This window comes from Orbicella franksi, chromosome 7 (assembly GCF_964199315.1).
Source record: "Orbicella franksi chromosome 7, jaOrbFran1.1, whole genome shotgun sequence".
Classification (NCBI taxonomy): Eukaryota; Metazoa; Cnidaria; class Anthozoa; order Scleractinia; family Merulinidae; genus Orbicella; species Orbicella franksi.
Window position 1 is genome coordinate 8938400 of NC_138151.1, and position 17233 is coordinate 8955632.

The 17233-nt window shown below is 40.7% G+C and overlaps 2 protein-coding genes across 2 annotated transcripts; one reads left to right on the plus strand and one right to left on the minus strand.

Moving 5' to 3' along the window:
* Window positions 1–139: 139 nt before the first annotated feature.
* LOC145492747 (uncharacterized) lies at window positions 140–8293 on the minus strand. The gene has a single exon (XM_081472136.1). It carries the CDS (start codon window positions 8195–8197, stop codon window positions 770–772), a length of 7428 nt encoding a protein of 2475 aa, XP_081328262.1. The 5' UTR covers window positions 8198–8293; the 3' UTR covers window positions 140–769.
* Window positions 8294–12945: 4652 nt separating this feature from the next.
* LOC145492751 (histamine H2 receptor-like) lies at window positions 12946–15332 on the plus strand. The gene has a single exon (XM_081472140.1). The coding sequence runs from the start codon at window positions 13304–13306 to the stop codon at window positions 14447–14449; it is 1146 nt and encodes a 381-aa protein (XP_081328266.1). The 5' UTR covers window positions 12946–13303; the 3' UTR covers window positions 14450–15332.
* Window positions 15333–17233: the final 1901 nt, after the last annotated feature.

Sequence of the window (17233 nt, forward strand, 5' to 3'; positions counted from 1 at the left end):
GTTTACGTCAGCTACTTGTAATTACTTCGAGTCTTGATTGGTTCATTGTATTATCTGTTTACTTTAGAGCGGTTTTCAATTGAGTGTCGAAAGTAATCAGGCAGTTACTTTGGTTTTGGTTTTGGTTTTACTACGGTTCAAGTTTGGTTGAGTAGTCTACTTGGTAAGTAATTGGTTTAGTTTTGGTTTTACGGCACTCAACACTTACCCGCTCTATCTTTTTACTGCAGACTAGAACGGTTTTCAATTGAGTGTCGAAGATAATCAGACGATTACTTTGGTTTTGGTTTTACTACGGCTTGAGATTGGCTAACTGGTATGTAATTGGTTTGGTTTTGGTTTTACGACACTCAACTGAAAACCGCCCTATTGGATACGTTTTAAGGTAGAACATTACAGCCTGGCCTAAAGTGGACACCGCTCGCTCTTTCTGATGACCATTGTTCCCCCTAGATGGTAAACCACCAATGATGTCTCTCCAGTTTTCGCTGTTTGAGCTGGCCTCTGTACTGGATGACGTTCACTATTCAGTCGTGTTTAGTAATCTACTGGATATTGATTTATTCAGCGGTTAACGTTATTCATCCTTGAACATTCCGGGACTGCAATTTATAATTTTGCTAATTATATAAGGTCTTTGGCGTTACTCGTTATGACCAATAATCTCGCCAATTGAAAACTTTCGAACTTAAATTTACCGCTCAACCCGCAGCCATTTGCTTTCTTTTTTGTTTAGTAGTGAAGAGTCTTGCGCTGTAAGTCCGAGCTGTCACGATTCTTGAGTCTCGTCTCCATTTGTTGACTCCTCCGACACACTTTCTGCGCTCTCAGATCTGCTATCTTCGCTAGGTGGTGGAAAGTTCTTCAATCCGTCAAGTCGCTCACGAGCCGTTTTGAGTTTCTCCTCGAGAAGCATTGCTCTCGCCTGGGCCTCAAGCATGTCCGTTTTAGCTGCACCCTGTTCTTGTAGCTTGCTTTTCTGCGCCAAGGTATCGAGATAAGCACTGGTTCCTCTCGGTTTTGCTTCGTATTTCGCAAACGTTCTCGGCGATATTGGCTTTGTGCTTTCTCTGCGAAGATTGTCACGCTCCAACCTTACAGCTTCATACATTGTATTTAAATCTTGGATCTTTTGTTTGCCCTCATCGAGTTCTCTTTGGAGAGTTTTTATGGTATCGACCGCCTTCTCGTCCGCTTCCAAAATCAAGAGCCTTTGCTGCATCATCTTCAGTTTCTGCTCCAGTTCTTTTTTCTCTCGTTGAACTTTCTCCTTATTGTCTTTTAGCATTGCCAACCTCTTGTTCGCTAGCTGAACCTCCTTGTTCAGTTGATCCTTCTCCAGCATTGCCTTTTGCAGCTCGGCTGATTTGAGCAATTCCTTGTCTTGAAGTTGGTCTTCAGAATTGTTTATCTCCTCCAGGAGATTGTCATAGCCAATCTTCAAATCTTTGTACAGCTGGCGAGTGGCGGAAATCTCCAACCTCAGTTTCTCGTTTTCTGCTTTTTCTTTCATCGAACTCGATTCGAGCTCAGGAATCTTTCGTCTCAACGCGTCGAGGTCCTCTTGCACTTCCTCATGCTTGTTCATCAAAGTCAGAAATTCAGTTGCCTTTGCACTCATTTCGTTAGTTGCCGCTGAAAGTTCGTTTTCAAGCTCGCCGTTTTCTCTTTGTAATTTCTTTATTGTTTCATTTTTCTCTCGGAGTTCTTTTGCGTCTATATCACGGTCGTGCTTGTCTTCTCTCAGCCGACTTTGCAGCTGTTGCAACTCCTTTCTCAGTTTGCCATTTTGCTCTTTTGCTTCTTTGACCGAGAGATTTGCCTTTGCTTGTTCTCTGGCAGAATTGTATAATTCCTCCTCCAGCGACGAAATCTTGTTCTTGCTAGATTGCAAGTCCCTTAGCAGCTCGTCTTTGTTACTGGCGTTTGATTGCTTCGTGCTCTCTAACTCAGAAACGCTCCTCAACGCCTCCAATAATTCCTTTTTCTGAGAGTCCAACTTGCCTTGACTATTTTCCAAGGAGTTTTCAAGCTGTGAATTCTTTTGTTGAATCTCTGCTAGTTGACTCTCTAAATGGTTAATCATTTCTTTGTAAGTGGCATTGCATTCTTCCAATCCGAACACGGTGTTTTGGGTGGAGTTTAACTCTGATTCAATTTCGTTCATGGTTTTGGAAACCGTCTGCAATTCATTTCGGTCGAGTTCAGTTTTGCGCAACGACTCTTCGAGCTCGGTTATTCGACTATCCTTCCATGCGATTTCTTTTTCCAAAGAATCTTTCACTGTAAGGTAGGTGTTGTTTTCTTGTTCCAGCTCGAGAATCTTCTCTTTCAAGCTAGTATTCTTGTTTTCAGCGTCTTCTTTTTCAAGTGCAATGTTAGAATAAGCGTTCTCCAGCTCAATTAATTTCTTATGGCTGACGAAGTCTGGCTCCATTTTGTTCGTGGGTGTCTGTGGTTTTTTCACGGGTGAACTTTTAGGAGTATGAACTTCATTCAGTTTGCGCTGCAGTCTGTCGTTCTCATGTTTTAAAGCCTCTATCTGGATTTCCTGTTCTGAGCACTGCCTCTTCATTTTATTGAGCTCATCTTTAAGACTTTGTTTACCTTCATCAGACACGGCGTTTTTGGCCTGGAGTGCTGCGATAACGGGACCTTGCGACATAAGTTCATTGTTCAGTTTCTTGATCTCTTTCTGAGCGTTTTGGAGTTGCGTTCTGTGCTCACTGGCGCTCGCTTTAAGCTCAGTTAGGTCCGTCTGCAACTTTTTGTTTCGCTCCTTCAACTTTGAAACGCTGTGATCTAGCTCCGAGATCCGATTATCCTTTTCTTGGATAATACCGTTAAGCTTTTGCGCTTCTTGATCAAATGCTTCTTGTGCTTGTTTGTTTTTTAAAACTGCTCTTCTCAGATCCCCTTCCAAATTCGTTTTCGTATTTTCCAAGAGGAGAACTTGTGCGTCTTTTTCCGTCAATGCTTTTTTGTAATCTTTTACTCCGCCTTTGAATTGTGAAATATCCTTCATAAGGCTGTCGTAGTCTTCTCTAGCTTCCGTCAACTTGTGACGCTCATTTTCCAGCCCTTCTCTCAAGGCAGCAATTTCCCTTTGTTTCTGTTGGATCTGCAGTTGCAGTTCTTTTATCATCTTCTGGTGTTGTGCTCCGCTTTTGCGGAGCTCGTCATTTTCTTCACTAAAGTCCTTCTCTCTAGTTTCATATTCTGCTATGATTTTCTTCAACTGGAAATTCTCATGGTCGAGCTCTCTGTTGTTCTTTAAAGTCGAGTTCATCAAGGCGTGGGCCGAAGACAGCTCGTCTCTTAGTGCCTCAATGTCTTTCTCCAAGTATTTCTTTTCGGACTTAACTGTATCTACAACAGTCTCATTGCCTTCAGCTGTCCTTGCACTGTGGTCCCATTTAGTTTGTAGTTCCTGGAGCTTGCATTGAACCTCAAGAAGCTCGTCCTCGGCTTTCCTGAGCTTTCCTCGTTCTTCCTTCATTTCTTCAGCCAGAAGAGTTTTGGCAGCTTCCAGTTGGTCGTTTTGTGCTTGAAGCTGAGCTACTTTCCCCTCCGTCATCTCCAACTGATCCATCGCTCTGTTTAATTTCTCTTTAGATTTCAACAAGTCAGCTTTCATTTTGTCGACCTTGTTCTGGGACTCATCGTTTCGCGCTTTCAAAACATTTTCCTTGTCTTTCAAGGCGAGCAAGTTGTTTTCCAATTGGGAGCTCTTAATCTTTACCTTCGCAAGCCGATCTTGTAAACTATGTTCGCTTGCGATGCTTTTCTGAAGATTTTCTTCCGTTTCTTTGAGGCTTTCTTTCAATCGCGTTAACTCCGATTCTCCATCCTCGAATTCATCTTCGTCGTATAAGCTACTCTGCAGTGGAGCAGACTGAACAATCACCTGGTTGTCTTGAATGGACTCGAGCTCGATTTTCAACCTTTTCAATAAATCTTTTGTTTGATCCAATTCTTCCCTTAATGTATCATTGTCAGTTCTCAAGCCTTCTAACTCATTTTCCTTGATCCCCAAATCTTTCTTGCTTTGTAACATTTCTCCTTGAAGTTCTGCAATTTGGTTCTCAGCAATAGCACGATCCTCACGTTGCTTGGAAATGGTGTTTTCCAATCTTTTCTCTTTCTTTCTTAGTTCATCTTTCTCGTTGTGCACCTTCACCAATTCTTCATTGATTGACTCAATCTCCGACATCTTCAACTGAAGCTCCTCTTGCGCCATCTGTTCGGTCTTCGTAGCTTTCTGCAGTCGGTCCTTGAGATTTGAAAGACTCCTCTGCTGTGTGATGATTTCTTCTTGAAGCTGTTGATGTCCTCCTCGAAGCTTCTCGCACTCACCGATTGCGCTGGTCAGATTGCTCCTCAACTCCACGGATTTTTCTTCCAAATGTGCCTTTGCAGATTTTAACTCTTCTATCTGGCAATTTTTCAGTTCATTTTCCTTCACGGTTGCATCCAAAAGAACCTTTTGTTCCACGCATTGCTTGCTGAGCTTCAGTATCTCGTTCCGATTTGTATACCCTCTGTTTGTTGCGTCTTCTAACTGACTTTGCAGAACAAAGTTGTCTCTCTGCTCGTTCTCGTATTTGAGTTCTAAGTCTGATATCTTTCTGTTCACTTCAAGTACCTCTTCACGTAGGGCCCTTCTTTCCTTGTCGCACAGTTCATGTGCTACCTTTAGATCTTCAAGGATTCTTTGAGACTTTGAATTTTCGAACTGAGAGTCGAGGCAATCTTGCCGAGACATTTTGAGGTCATGATCCAGTTTTGAGATTTTGGCCTTATTGTTCTCGATCTCTTTCTCAAGAATGGCTTGCCGTTCTCTGCCTTGTTCTAATAACATCTCAAAGTGCTGCTGATGAGGACGATTTTCCTGTTCTTTGTCTTTGTCGTCTCGTTCTTTTACGAGAGCATCAACAGTGGTCTCATACTGGCTCAGCTTACATTTCAAGGAAGTTACTTCGTCTTGAGCACCTTTCAGCTTTGACTCGCTGGACTCGTGATAGAATGCTGTGGTTTGTAATTCCTTTTTCAGCGCGAGGATTTTATCTTCCATGGAATCCTTCAAGGTTTTGAGCTGCTCCACATGACTGTCCTTTTCAGTCATCTCAACCCTGTAGCTCTCCGCGATTCTTTCTTTTTCTCGAACTTGGTTATGAGCTCGCAGTAGGTCCTCTTGGATTTTCTGAATTTTCTTCTCTGCAGCCTGTAAATCCTCTTTCAAACGCTCTTTTTCTCGAGTTGCTGATCCCAGTTGAAGATGAAGGTTATTCAATTTCGCTGTTTGGCCTCCTAGATGGGCGTTGAGGCGTGTGTTCTCTTCATTTACATCACAAATTTCCTTCTCAAAGAGACTCAATTTCGCCTTTTGCTCTTCGATCTTCCTGGCGAGCCTATTGTTTTCATCCAAAGCGAATTCCTGGGACATTTTCCTTGTGATCAAATCGTTTTTCACTTTATTCAATTCGGCCCGCAAGCCTTTGATTGTACCCTGGACGTCTTCATAGTCTTTCGTCTTTTGCTCCAAGTTGGACTGAGCAGATTCTAGCATTTTTCCGCTCTCAGTGGCGACGATTTCCAGCTTCATCAACTCATCCCTCTGGTTAACGATCTCAATGTTTGCCTCAACAGATTTTTCTTTTAGTTCTTCATTCTGTCTTTTCAAAGATTCAATCTGTACCTCGTATTTGGTGATCTTGCTCCATAAATCCTGAAGCTCTTGCTCGCATTGAGTTCTTGTCTTGCCGGATTCGTCCAGATCCTGTTGCATTTCAATCATCTTTTCTTCCATTTCCATTCGCCTTCTGATTGCTTGATCCCTTGAAGTCATAACTTCGCCCATTTGGTGTTTCAATAAGTTTGATTTCTCCTCAAGATCGTCAACCTTGGAACGAAGTTCTTCTTTTTCTTTGGCATGGGTTCCACTCTGCAACTCCAATGCTGCAATTTTAGAGCGATATGAAGCAATGTCTGTTTCCTTGTAGACGAACTTGTTACGTTCTTCCTGCAGAGTCTTCACCAGATTGTTTTCCTTCTCCCTGTTTTCCTTCAGATTAGATTCCATTGTCTCAATTTTCTTTTTGGCCACTGACAAGTCGATCTCAAGGCTACCTTTCTCTTGCATTGTGTTTTCGCATAGGTCTGTTAGACGGGTGATCTCTTCCTCGCTACTTTTCAACTTCAAGGCAAGTCTTTTTAGCTCTTCTTTGCTTGTTTCATTTAGCGAATCCTTATAGGACAACTCGGTTCTCAGTGTACCCAAGTCAGTTTCCAGAGAACTTATCTCGTCCTTCAGCCGCTCAACGACTAGCTCCTTCTCTGCCACTTGTTGTCTAAGACCCTCGCACTCTCTTTGAAGCTCCTCCATTTGCCTCTGTATAGTGCTTTCCTCGTCATCTTTTCTTCTCGCATTCGTATTGCTCTCGTAAAGTTCCAGTTCCAGATGGGACTTAGTTTTGGACGCTTCTTCCAAGTCTTCCTCCATCCTTGTCAGTCGTTGTATATTCAAAGACATTTCATGTTCTTTCTCCCTGATGCCTTGCTCAGCCATCTTGACCTTCGACTGTAGATCAGCAATGGTTTTATTAGCTGCTTGAAGTTTTTGGATTAGGTCTTCTTTTTCATTCTCGGCCATCTTAAAATCCACTTGCATATCTGCCATGTCCCTTTGAGTCTGTAAGAGGTCATCTTCGATTTCTTGGTTTTCCTTTTTGTATTGCTCGTGCAGCTCTTGAATTGCGGTGTATTTTTCACTGAGTTCGTGATATTTCAACTCCATGTTTGCAGCCATGGCCTTCAGCTCAGCAATAGTCGTATCTTTAATTGCGAGGTCCTGTTTGTAAGCGTCTTGGCTTGCCCTGTCTTCTGAAAGGTTTTTCTGAAAAGTTGTGTAGACTTTCTGTAAATTTAAGAATTGTTCTCTCTCTTTCTCAAGTTCTTCTCTAAGCTGAGATCTTTGTGCTTCAGCGATGTTCGTTTGGACTTCCATTTTATGCATTTCCTCGCGAGTTTCTTTTAGCTTCATCTCCAGATCTTTGTTTTCTTTCTCTTTCCTTTGAAGTGTAAAGCGAATTTCTGTCGACTGCCTCTTGGCTTGTTGTAGAAGTGTATTAGCATCCATTCGTTCATCCTTAGGGTTCTGGACATTCACAGAGTGCGACTCTAACTCTGCAATTTTGTCTAGTGATTCTTTTAGCTGCAAGTTGAGCTCTTCATTTTGTGATAGACTGCGACATAATTCGGCTTCTTTTTCAGAAAGCTTGCGACTCACCATGGACATACCGGCCTCTAAGTCCTGATTCTGTTGTAAAAGATCTATTGTATCCGCTGGTGATTCCAATTCCGTTTTGAGAGACTCCGAATTAGATAGGTCATTGGACTCGTTGTCTCTCTCCTTTTTAAGATCACGAATCATCATTTCGAGGTCTCGTATTCGCTCCTTGGAATAAAAGCTTTTGACTTTCAAGTCGTTTAAATCACCCTCTGAGCTTGTTAACCTCATTTGTGTCTCAGATAACAGTTGGTCAAGTCTTGCCTTGTCTTGTCGGGTAATATCCGAGCTTTCTTTTAACTCAGCAAGCTGAGTTTTATTGGCCTTTAGTTCCCCGTTACAAGCATCAAACTTTCCTTTATAAATCTTAACTTCGTTTTCTAATCCAGAACAGTTTTCTCGATACATTTGAAGTTGATTTCGGATGGCGTCTAGTTTCTGCAATAGAGAGCAATTTTCCAGCCCACTTTTCTGCATTTCCTGAAATCCTTCTTCCGCCCGCATTGCCGCTATCTTTTTTGCAGCCTCATGTAAATCATGTTTCAGCGCCTGATTCTCTTCCTGAAACATTTTACAACGCTCCTGACAGTCTTGAAGGTCTTGCCTTGCTCGGGATAGTTCAGTGCTCAATTCCACAATATCATCGTTACCATTTCCATTGGACAAGTTAAGACTTACCAGGTCCCTCTTCAAAGCTTGCAATTCTTTATCTAACTCTTCTTTTTCTTCTTGTAGCTTTTTTATGATACTGTTTTTCATCTCCTGGTTACCGCTGTTCCAGCTTTCGATCTCCGTACATCTCTGTTGGCTCCTAAGCAGGTCTTCTTGGTATCTTTTGCCATTCTCTCGCGCCTCTACAACTTTGTCCTTCAGTCTCATGTTTTGTTCGGTGAGCTCTTTGATTCGCATTTCCAGATTGTTAACCTGCGAATTATAGTAGAAAGAACAGTCAAGATTACCATTTCTTCATTGTGCAGGTTATCATGCAACAGTTTTTTTAACGGATGGGAGTGGACCCTAATCGTACGAATTCCGTACTCCTTAGCTTTTGACAGTTACTAACAGGCTTATATACCCTTATATTTAACAATGCAATTATGAGCTCGAGAATTCTTTCGCATGATGCAGTAAAAACTCGCGTGTAAGAACCTAGTGGTTTAAGAACCTGCTGTCAGAAATTTGTCATTTTAAAACCCCAAAATATAAGAACTTGTTTAGCCCAGCAATTATTACGCAGGTTCTTATACGTGGGTTAACAATTAAATAATGAACGCTTGTCGTAGAGGCAAGAGTACCATCCTGTAATCCGTTGTGTTAGGCTTATCACAATACAGTTGTGAATAAGTACTGTATATTTGGAGACCAAACCCAAGTTTATTGATTTTTCTGGTAAGCAACTATGACTCCTTCATAGAAATTACGAACCTAATAAGAACCTACTTAGCCTAACTTAGCCAATAGCTACCCCAGAATAAAAGAACGTATTATGCCAGACTCGAAGGTTCTTACACGTAGATTTTAACTGTAGTCAACTATCACGCAAAGAAATCGAGAGCGAGTAATCTAATTGTTTTACTATAAAACAAAACATTATCTAAATCCTCTTCACATACAGTTCGAAAACGCGAAGAAGCGGCCGCCATTTTCTTAACAACCGCACACTGCTATGCTACTCAGTACCTACAACGGAATACATAGCGAGTAGTGTAGCCATTAAAAGAACGGGATTCGTGATAGAAAGCTAGTAGATTTTTACTTCGATTTTTATTAAAAGTAAAAAAAAAATGATATCCTAACTTTGAGATCTCGAGTGGTAAGGGTATTTATTATTATTTTGTTATTTCTTTATTTATAACTCCTGATTTAAGGGCATTAGACGAGCGTCCAAAATAGTTTTGGTGGGATGCAAAACTAGAAATTTGACGGAGTGGGATTCGAGATGAAATAGCTATGTCGGAAAGCAAAATATGCTATATTGGTAGCCAACATGATACGTGGGAAAATATTGAAGCATTCTGCCATAGAACACTTGGCACGAGAATTCTGAGAGGCGCGGGACGACGGGACGGGACAAAAATTAAAGGCATAAGGCTGGAATGAAAAATCCAATTTTGCACCCTCCTAGACCTGTTTGTAAACATATGATGAAAGCGTGTTTTAAAACGACTGTTGATTTTAATTCATCACAAATCACTGAAAACAAGCAAGGATTGCGTTCTGACTCGACAAAGGCTACATTAGCAACTAGGCTTTGCGAAATATCGAAAACAGGTTGAAAAACTCGACTGCAAGTTTTTTTTGTAGAGTCTTGCTCAAGAATGAAATGCCTTAACTCTTCGTGTGAAGTCTGTGATAAGCAAATCTTTTGTGTTGGGTAGTAACTGGAAATATAATTTGTGTGCCGTAAAACAAGGCTGGAAGGTAAGTATGTTTATCTCTCTCACCTTATCGTCATCATTATCGTGCCACTTTTGCAAGGTTTTCTGTCCATGGCTTCCTTCATCCACAAATAAAACGTTGTTATTGACCAGCTCTCGATGCGTGTCAGCCATGTTCAAATCTGGCCGTTCGTTTTACAGTTTGAAAAAAGTGTATATGCGTTCGGTGTTTATGGTAGGTTTTAACCCGCCATGAAATACAAACACGCGCGAAAATGCACTTTCCAAAATTAACACTCCTCTAACAACTTTGTCACATTCTTGTATCTCCACTTGAAACCTCACACTTTTCACAGGCAGCGCCGTCAAACAATTCGTTTTGAAGTTATCGTTTGAAGGCGTACTATTGTGTTAGTGGAATCTTGTTGGTAATGACATGCAAAAGTCCCTGCTACTACACAATGCGTGTTTTATAGGAATCGATCGATACGATATCTCATGGGAGTTAAGCGGGAAAACAAAGACCTGTATTGTTTTCTTCTTAAGTTATTTGGGTTGACTGGACACGTTTTACAATTCAATAACAGAGGTTGACTCTTGAAGGGACATGTTTTTTTTAGGCTTAGTCGTTTTCCAGTTGATCTATGACAAGAATCAAATATTCGTTCTTTTCTTAAATTTGTTGAAGTGTCCCCGTAAACCGAATTTTGCATGATTCGAACATCTCGGAAAAAAAAAACTACTTGAATTCATGCGTGCTGTCTAAATCCTTGTCAAGTACGGTCTTTTCTGAGTCTTTTCAGTTGCTGGTCATGGGTGCGCGTGCGCGATCTTCTCCACATCTCAGGAATACCTAATTATAGCAACATTGGAAACAAGCTTGTGTCTTCAATCGCAAAATGTTAGAATGTACTCGTTTTGTGTCAGTGATTAGGAGCAGCGATCCATTTGACATTGAAAAACAAAACCAAACAAACGAAAACTGAGCACAAAAAGAGGAACTATAATAAGACAAGCTGAAGATGAATATTTGGATTTTAGTGCTTTGAGTTTAAAAACAACAACTGCTCCTCCAGTAAACGTTACATAAATATCCTACGTGAAAGCACGATGGTTACAAGGCTATGTGATAGCTTATTTAACAGTGGTAGCGCTGGTAAACTGTAGTTAAAAAGATCCTAAAACAACTGATGCCCTGTTTTCACGAGAGAAGTTTACTACGGTTACTGCTTACCGAGGTTTCGTAACTAAACCGCAGTTATTAGAAAAGCTGTTTACACGAAACTAATTAACTAAAGTATGCCGTATACAACGGACTGTTTGAGGTTTTCTCGGAAAGCAAGTGCTGCAATGTTGCTCAAAAACTATTGGAAAATTATAAAATTTGACTTTACTCCAATGCCAAACGGAGGTCGTTGTCAGTTTGCTTGTGGTGATGTCGAGCCAAACTCTCCTTAAATGTAAAGCTTTGTAGATGAACAGTGGGAAAAAAATTGATATCTAGCTGAGCCACTTCCCGCAAAAAACCTGAAACGGCATCTGCCACGGAACCTGGGCTACGTAAATGTTTATGGGTACTTCTTATTCGGGGCCGCTTTAAATTCTAACATTTGCTTTTCTTCTCCATAGCCCTCAATTATGAATTTTTTCTGTCTATTTGTGGTACGCCTTCTTCTAGTTGTACCTGCCTGTACACTGCTACTAAGCTACTGACCTTCTAACAGAAAGGAAACGCTTACGGCACTTGACGATGAACGGGAAACAGCAGTCCGGGATTTCTTTGCCTAAACATGAGTTTATTTAGCTTTTTTGCCCGTTGACTTCAAACCTATTTACATTAGGAGTAATCCGCAAAAATATATATTGCGACAACGTCTGCTTTTCCTCGGTTACCTTCGATTACTGAGCTAAACCATGCCTGATGAGGCGTTCAACTGTCGACCAATCTAGGTTGGCTTACTTTTGATCGATTTTGTCGCCATTTACCGAGGGTTGCTACTGGGTTTACATCATTAAAAATTTCACTTCAGTAAAGTTAAAACAAAACCAAGGTAAGCATCTCTCGTGAAAACACGGGCTGAGACGGTAAAGATGACTAACTAAGAGGATACTTGCAGGCCAGGCTCTTCGGAAGTCTTCGGAAGAGTTTAGAGGGTCTTTGGGCACCTTCGAAATAGCCTAATTTGTCAGAAAGCCCGAGTTCGTAGCTAGCCAATCCTAGACTCGGATCGTCCGACCTATCAGGCTACTGGAACTATTCAGGGAAGTATCTCTACAAACGCACAAGGTACTCATCAATTTTGCAAAAATGCGTAACCGAAGAAGAGACAGTGAAAATGCATCTGCCCTGAGTCTCGTACATTAGCATACTGTCTTCTACTGTATTTGGAATATCTTGAGCAAATTGCGTTTTCGCATCTATTCAATATCCTGACGGAAAAATCTCTTCCTGTCCAGAGCAAACAATTAATTTATCCTTGTGAGAAAGTGTCAGTCTTTTCCTAGCTTTCCACTTCAACGTAATCGGCGCACAGAATTGATGGATAATGAGATTAAATTTACAATGCTCATAAATTTCTTCTTTATCCGACCAACAAGCTGTAACAATATTGTGAATGCCCATCGTTCAAAACAAAACTTTCAGTTTGTTTTTCGAGTTGCATACAGCGGGATAAAAATTTTAATTTAGTGCTTGTTTCCTCAGCTGAGCCTTAATTCGATATGCTGCAGGTTTCTATGACAACTGACTTGGCACGACTTCGCAAGCAAACACAGGGAAAATAGTAAAAAAACAACCAAAATACGTGTAATTACAGAAAATTAAATGATAAATTATCAAGATTTCAAGGCGAGATAATTCAATTTCTGAGACTAATAATATCATGATTATCGGAAAGTTTTTTTCTCAGCTTATGCAGGAAATCGCGCGAAAAAGTGTTTAGTGAATTACTTGAAAGGGGATACCTTTTTTACTTAATGTCTGTGTTTCCATTTGCTTTTGTCAGCAAAGATTTCATGTTCCTTTATTAAGCCCCGTCTATTTCAAATTCTAGAGCAATATATGTCTAATTTTGGGAAATATGAATTGCTTGGGATAGATTTTAGATAAACAAAAAATTACAAAAATAAACAACTGGATGAAGGCAAGTATTTACATCAAACAAAGGTAGGTTATTTTGATTACAAGAACTCAGAGGATTTGGTATGAAAATCGCATTTACTACACCACTAATCGGATTTTTCTTTCACCCAGTAAGTTGTTCGGCATCGGCTCGAGTATTTAAAGTTTAATCTCGACTGATTGCTTCAGAGCTGACATATCCGTTTTCAATATTTCGATGTTTGGCGATTAATTTTGGGATTAAAGTGTGGGCAGCGAAAGATATCGGAGGGACTTTAGACAATTCGATCATTAGTTTTGTCTCTTGGTTTCAAAGCGCAAGATAATTTCCTGATCCTTGACGGTCATCGCCTCACTACGACAGAGAGAGCTAAACAGTACACCTTTTGCAAGAAAGCCGAGGAAAAAAAAAAACACACCTATTGAAAATTAGACTTAGTGAGAGACAGTGCTAAGTTGGCGTTTACTGGCCTGATTTGGACTGAAGAGCAAAAGTCTGGCGATATATACAACAGCATGCTTTGGACAAGCGGACGGACGATTTACTCGGTGGCAATAATATTCCTCGCTGTTGCGGAAGCCACAACCGCCAGCAATTCGACCAAGCAGTCGCTGACATTTACCACTACGACTGTAGTTGTTTCTACCATGGCTCTTGCTATTGTGATGGTGTTGGCATTATTGGGCAACACGCTAGTTTGCTTCGCATTTTATCATTCAACCAACCTCAGGTGTGTCACAAACGTTTTCATCGTCTCGTTGGCGATAACTGATATCCTAGTAGCGTCTGTCTCCATTCCGATCTGGCTCGTGATTCAGAACTCGGAGTGCATTAACAACTGGTCGACTTGCGATCCTATTCTCATGGCGTTTTGGAAATGCTTGGACATTCTGTTTTCCACCGCTTCAATCATGAACTTGTGTGCCATCAGCTGCGATCGATACATAGCTATTACTTCGCCCTTGAGGTATTCTCAAATTATCACCAAAACCCGCGCAATAATCGCATTAATTTGCCTGTGGTTGTACTCAACATTCATTGCCACCATCAATCTACACGGAGGGATCTACTACCCAACCCTGGTTTTCGTGGTTTCCTTCCTCCTTCCTCTCTCGGTGATGATTTACTCGTATTCTCGCATCTTTCTAGCGGCTCTTCACCAAGCGCGTCGTATTCAACCGATGCGGCAAGCGTTCTACTTCAAGCGTGAGATAAAAGCGGCCAAGACTCTGGCGATTGTGATGGGCGCGTTTATCGTGTGTTGGACGCCGTTTTTTGTGATGAACATCCTGGTGCAGTTTGTCACATTCTACGTGCCACCGATAGTGACTCTAGCAATAAAACTGCTCCATTACGGAAACTCCGCGTTAAACCCTGTCATTTACTCGAGTTCCAACCGCGATTTTAGGCACAAGATTTTGCGCGTTCTTCCATGCAAATGCGGTCAGCTTCACAGCAATCTTGGCGACGCTGTTGCCCAGTTTTGGACCGCCAGTTTTCGCACTACTTTCGGTGTGAGCACTACCTTCCGTAACGAAAGCGCTATCGAGAGAAGTAATAGTGTCGATGGAGAGATCACAAGCACCCGGGGACACACGAAAGACGAAAACAGCGTTGACGCCCCTAATGGAACCAAGGTGATGCGTCTTTGTAGCTTGTGAGACCTGCCGTAACTTGATCCTTACCAGTTAACACATTCAAAATTTGACTTGCAATGAGCTCCCTTTTGAAAAGAGGCCTATGTCGGGTGCCGCAAAAACACACTCGCAAAAAAGAAAGAAAAATTAAATTAACAGAAGGTGTGTGGCATTACAGCTTGTATGTTCTCATCTAATGCACCATAATGATTTTGTTGCAAAATGTTCCTTGAAACTTGAGGCATATTTTTTTTTTGCGGTTATTACGGTGGTTTTCAAAGGTTTTATTATCACATACAAACCTAAACATTTATTTCATCGCCTCTCCCATGAACTTAACATTTTTTTGCGCTAAGACTCGCTGTAATGTATGCAAGGGATAATTCACGAAATTACTTGCTTTTGTAAGTTTATCTTTTTCCCTCATGTGTGCTGTAAACATTCATGAGAAATTAACATTTTGTTTCCATGGAAACATCGATATCAGGACAAGTTGATAACCTTTTCACTAGGAAGATTAATTTCATTTGTCATTTCCTTCATTGGTAAGATATACGGTCATAAATTTTGCACTCTTCCAAACCCAATTCATTATATACAATGAAGAGAGCAGATTTTCATGCAATGTTTAGAAGACTCGCGTGGTATATGAAGTTTCCCTTTTTAATTAATGTCAATTTTCAATAATTTATCAGTGAATTTTTTTTGAAATTTTATGATATAAATGTCCATGCGATAATTAATAACTTAAATATATGCGTCCCTAAGATACCAAACCTGCAAAGACAGCGTATTTAATAAAAGTTCTGCCGAACGTGTTTGCGATTTCTTTGAAATCAAACAACACTTTGACTGAAAGTTGTTCTCTGAACAAATAAAGCTGCTCCAAAGCAGGATGTCGCTTCACGCTTGTTCAAACTATTTTAGCCTACGATACATACCTGTCTCAGGATTCCAGACACTTAAAAATGTTTCACTACTTTTATCATATTAAAAAAATTGGGTTTGGTTGCGGGGGCTAAAAGCGAGCCTCAGTAATTTTTAATGTCCATCAAATTTCAATCTTCCAATTCTTAATGAGGGTAATCCTTGCTCTTGGTGTGTATTGAAATCTCTTTGACGTTTCTGATCGTTTTTCTTTCTCAAGAAACTCATTACTTTTTCGAATTTACTTTTCAATGACAGCGGGTGATATTTTTTTACACCACAAAAAAACTCTCTTGTCGTTTTTATATCTTGACCGCCCTTAATGTTTCATTACTCTAGAAAAGGCGTGATTTACCGGTTTTGCAAAGTTGACTTTCAAAGCAATTTAAATGATTTGTTAATTAAAGGGGTGCCATGGAAATCGTTAATAAACTACTAAAATGTTGAGGCAGTTTTTCTTGGTTCATCCGTTCCTACTAACTAAACCAGCTGGTTGAAAATTTCAAAAAGTTGGTTACTTGTAGCTTCTTAAGGTCGTGAATTGTGAAGGGTTGGAATCGGACAAGTGCAATAATGCAATCACAACCTCGTTCCCAGGAACCTGGGGGCGGTAAGATGAGAGACTCTGGGAACGAGGTTGATGCAATCATTGCCTGTTTCCTCCACCGTAAAACATGATCCGCGATTTAACGCAATCGAAAAACGAGAAACATTTTTTGGGAACTATTCTTCTGTAGACGTCATCTGCTATTGCGTCAAAGATCGTAAATTGGGTAAAACGCGAAGTGACCGTGTTACCGTGAAACGTGATCCCGCTTTATCAAAGATTGAGATCTGGATAAAACGCCAAGAGACCGTTTTGTACTTCGTGAAACGTGATCCCGCTTTATCACACTCTTTGATCACGGGGTCACCTACCTCAGTAATCTCTACGCAAATTAGACTTGCTTAATTGCTCTGAAACAAATAATAGATTCTTGCAAGGCGTAACATGCTAAATATCTAATCGTTAAAATTTTGCCATTAGCAACAAATGGTTACGACAAGGAATAACTTAGTCACATCTTGTCACCAAGGAAGGTCACCTTGTACTGGGACACTGTAGATACACTTTACTAATCTTTTACCATAATTTTTAAAACAATTTAGATTTTATTGGTCGATAGGTGTGTTTTGATTAGAGTAACGTATTTCCTCGATTAAACGCCGGCCTCGATAAAACGCCGGGTCCAAACTGCCGATTTTAAAATAAACTCCGGGTGCGTTTAATCTGGGCTCCGGCGTTTGATCGAGGTCCCGGCGTTTATTTTTAAATTTTTCCCTAACCCTAAAAGTTCATAAAATATATTTATAAAACTTTGTACTCATATCATTTACTTGCTCCTGCATCATTCATATATTGCAATTGTTCATGTTTTGTTTGTTAGTGATACAAATCTTGATTGCAACATGGTACACGTGCCGTATGTACGGTACCATAATACTGTAACTTCGAGTAATCCTGGCGCAGGACCCCCCGGGGGGTACTCCCAGAAAAATTTGGTGGGGGTGTGCGGCCCGCTTCCCAAATATGTTACCCTGTTTATGACCAAAAACTGCGAATTTCCCTACCCTATTTATGACCTGACCCAAAATTCGATATCCTATTTATGACCGTTGCGGCTGACATAGTTGCCATAAACATAATTTTTGAGGGGCTTTTGTCTATGGTCTTATCGATAATGATGAAAAAGAAAAGTAGCCTCTTCTAAAAAACACACCCAATTCAAGAATTGAGTGCAAAAACCATACCCTATTTATGACCAAAACGGCTGAAAAATCATACCACCCTTTAGAGCCGCACGTACCTATAGACGGTAGCCCATATAAGGGAGTACCCCA

What these genes read in the sequence shown, in the direction of transcription:
- LOC145492747 (XM_081472136.1), bottom strand. Translation starts at nt 8,197, where the DNA reads ATGCGAATCAAAGAGCTCACCGAACAAAACATGAGACTGAAGGACAAA.
- LOC145492751 (XM_081472140.1), top strand. Translation starts at nt 13,304, where the DNA reads ATGCTTTGGACAAGCGGACGGACGATTTACTCGGTGGCAATAATATTC.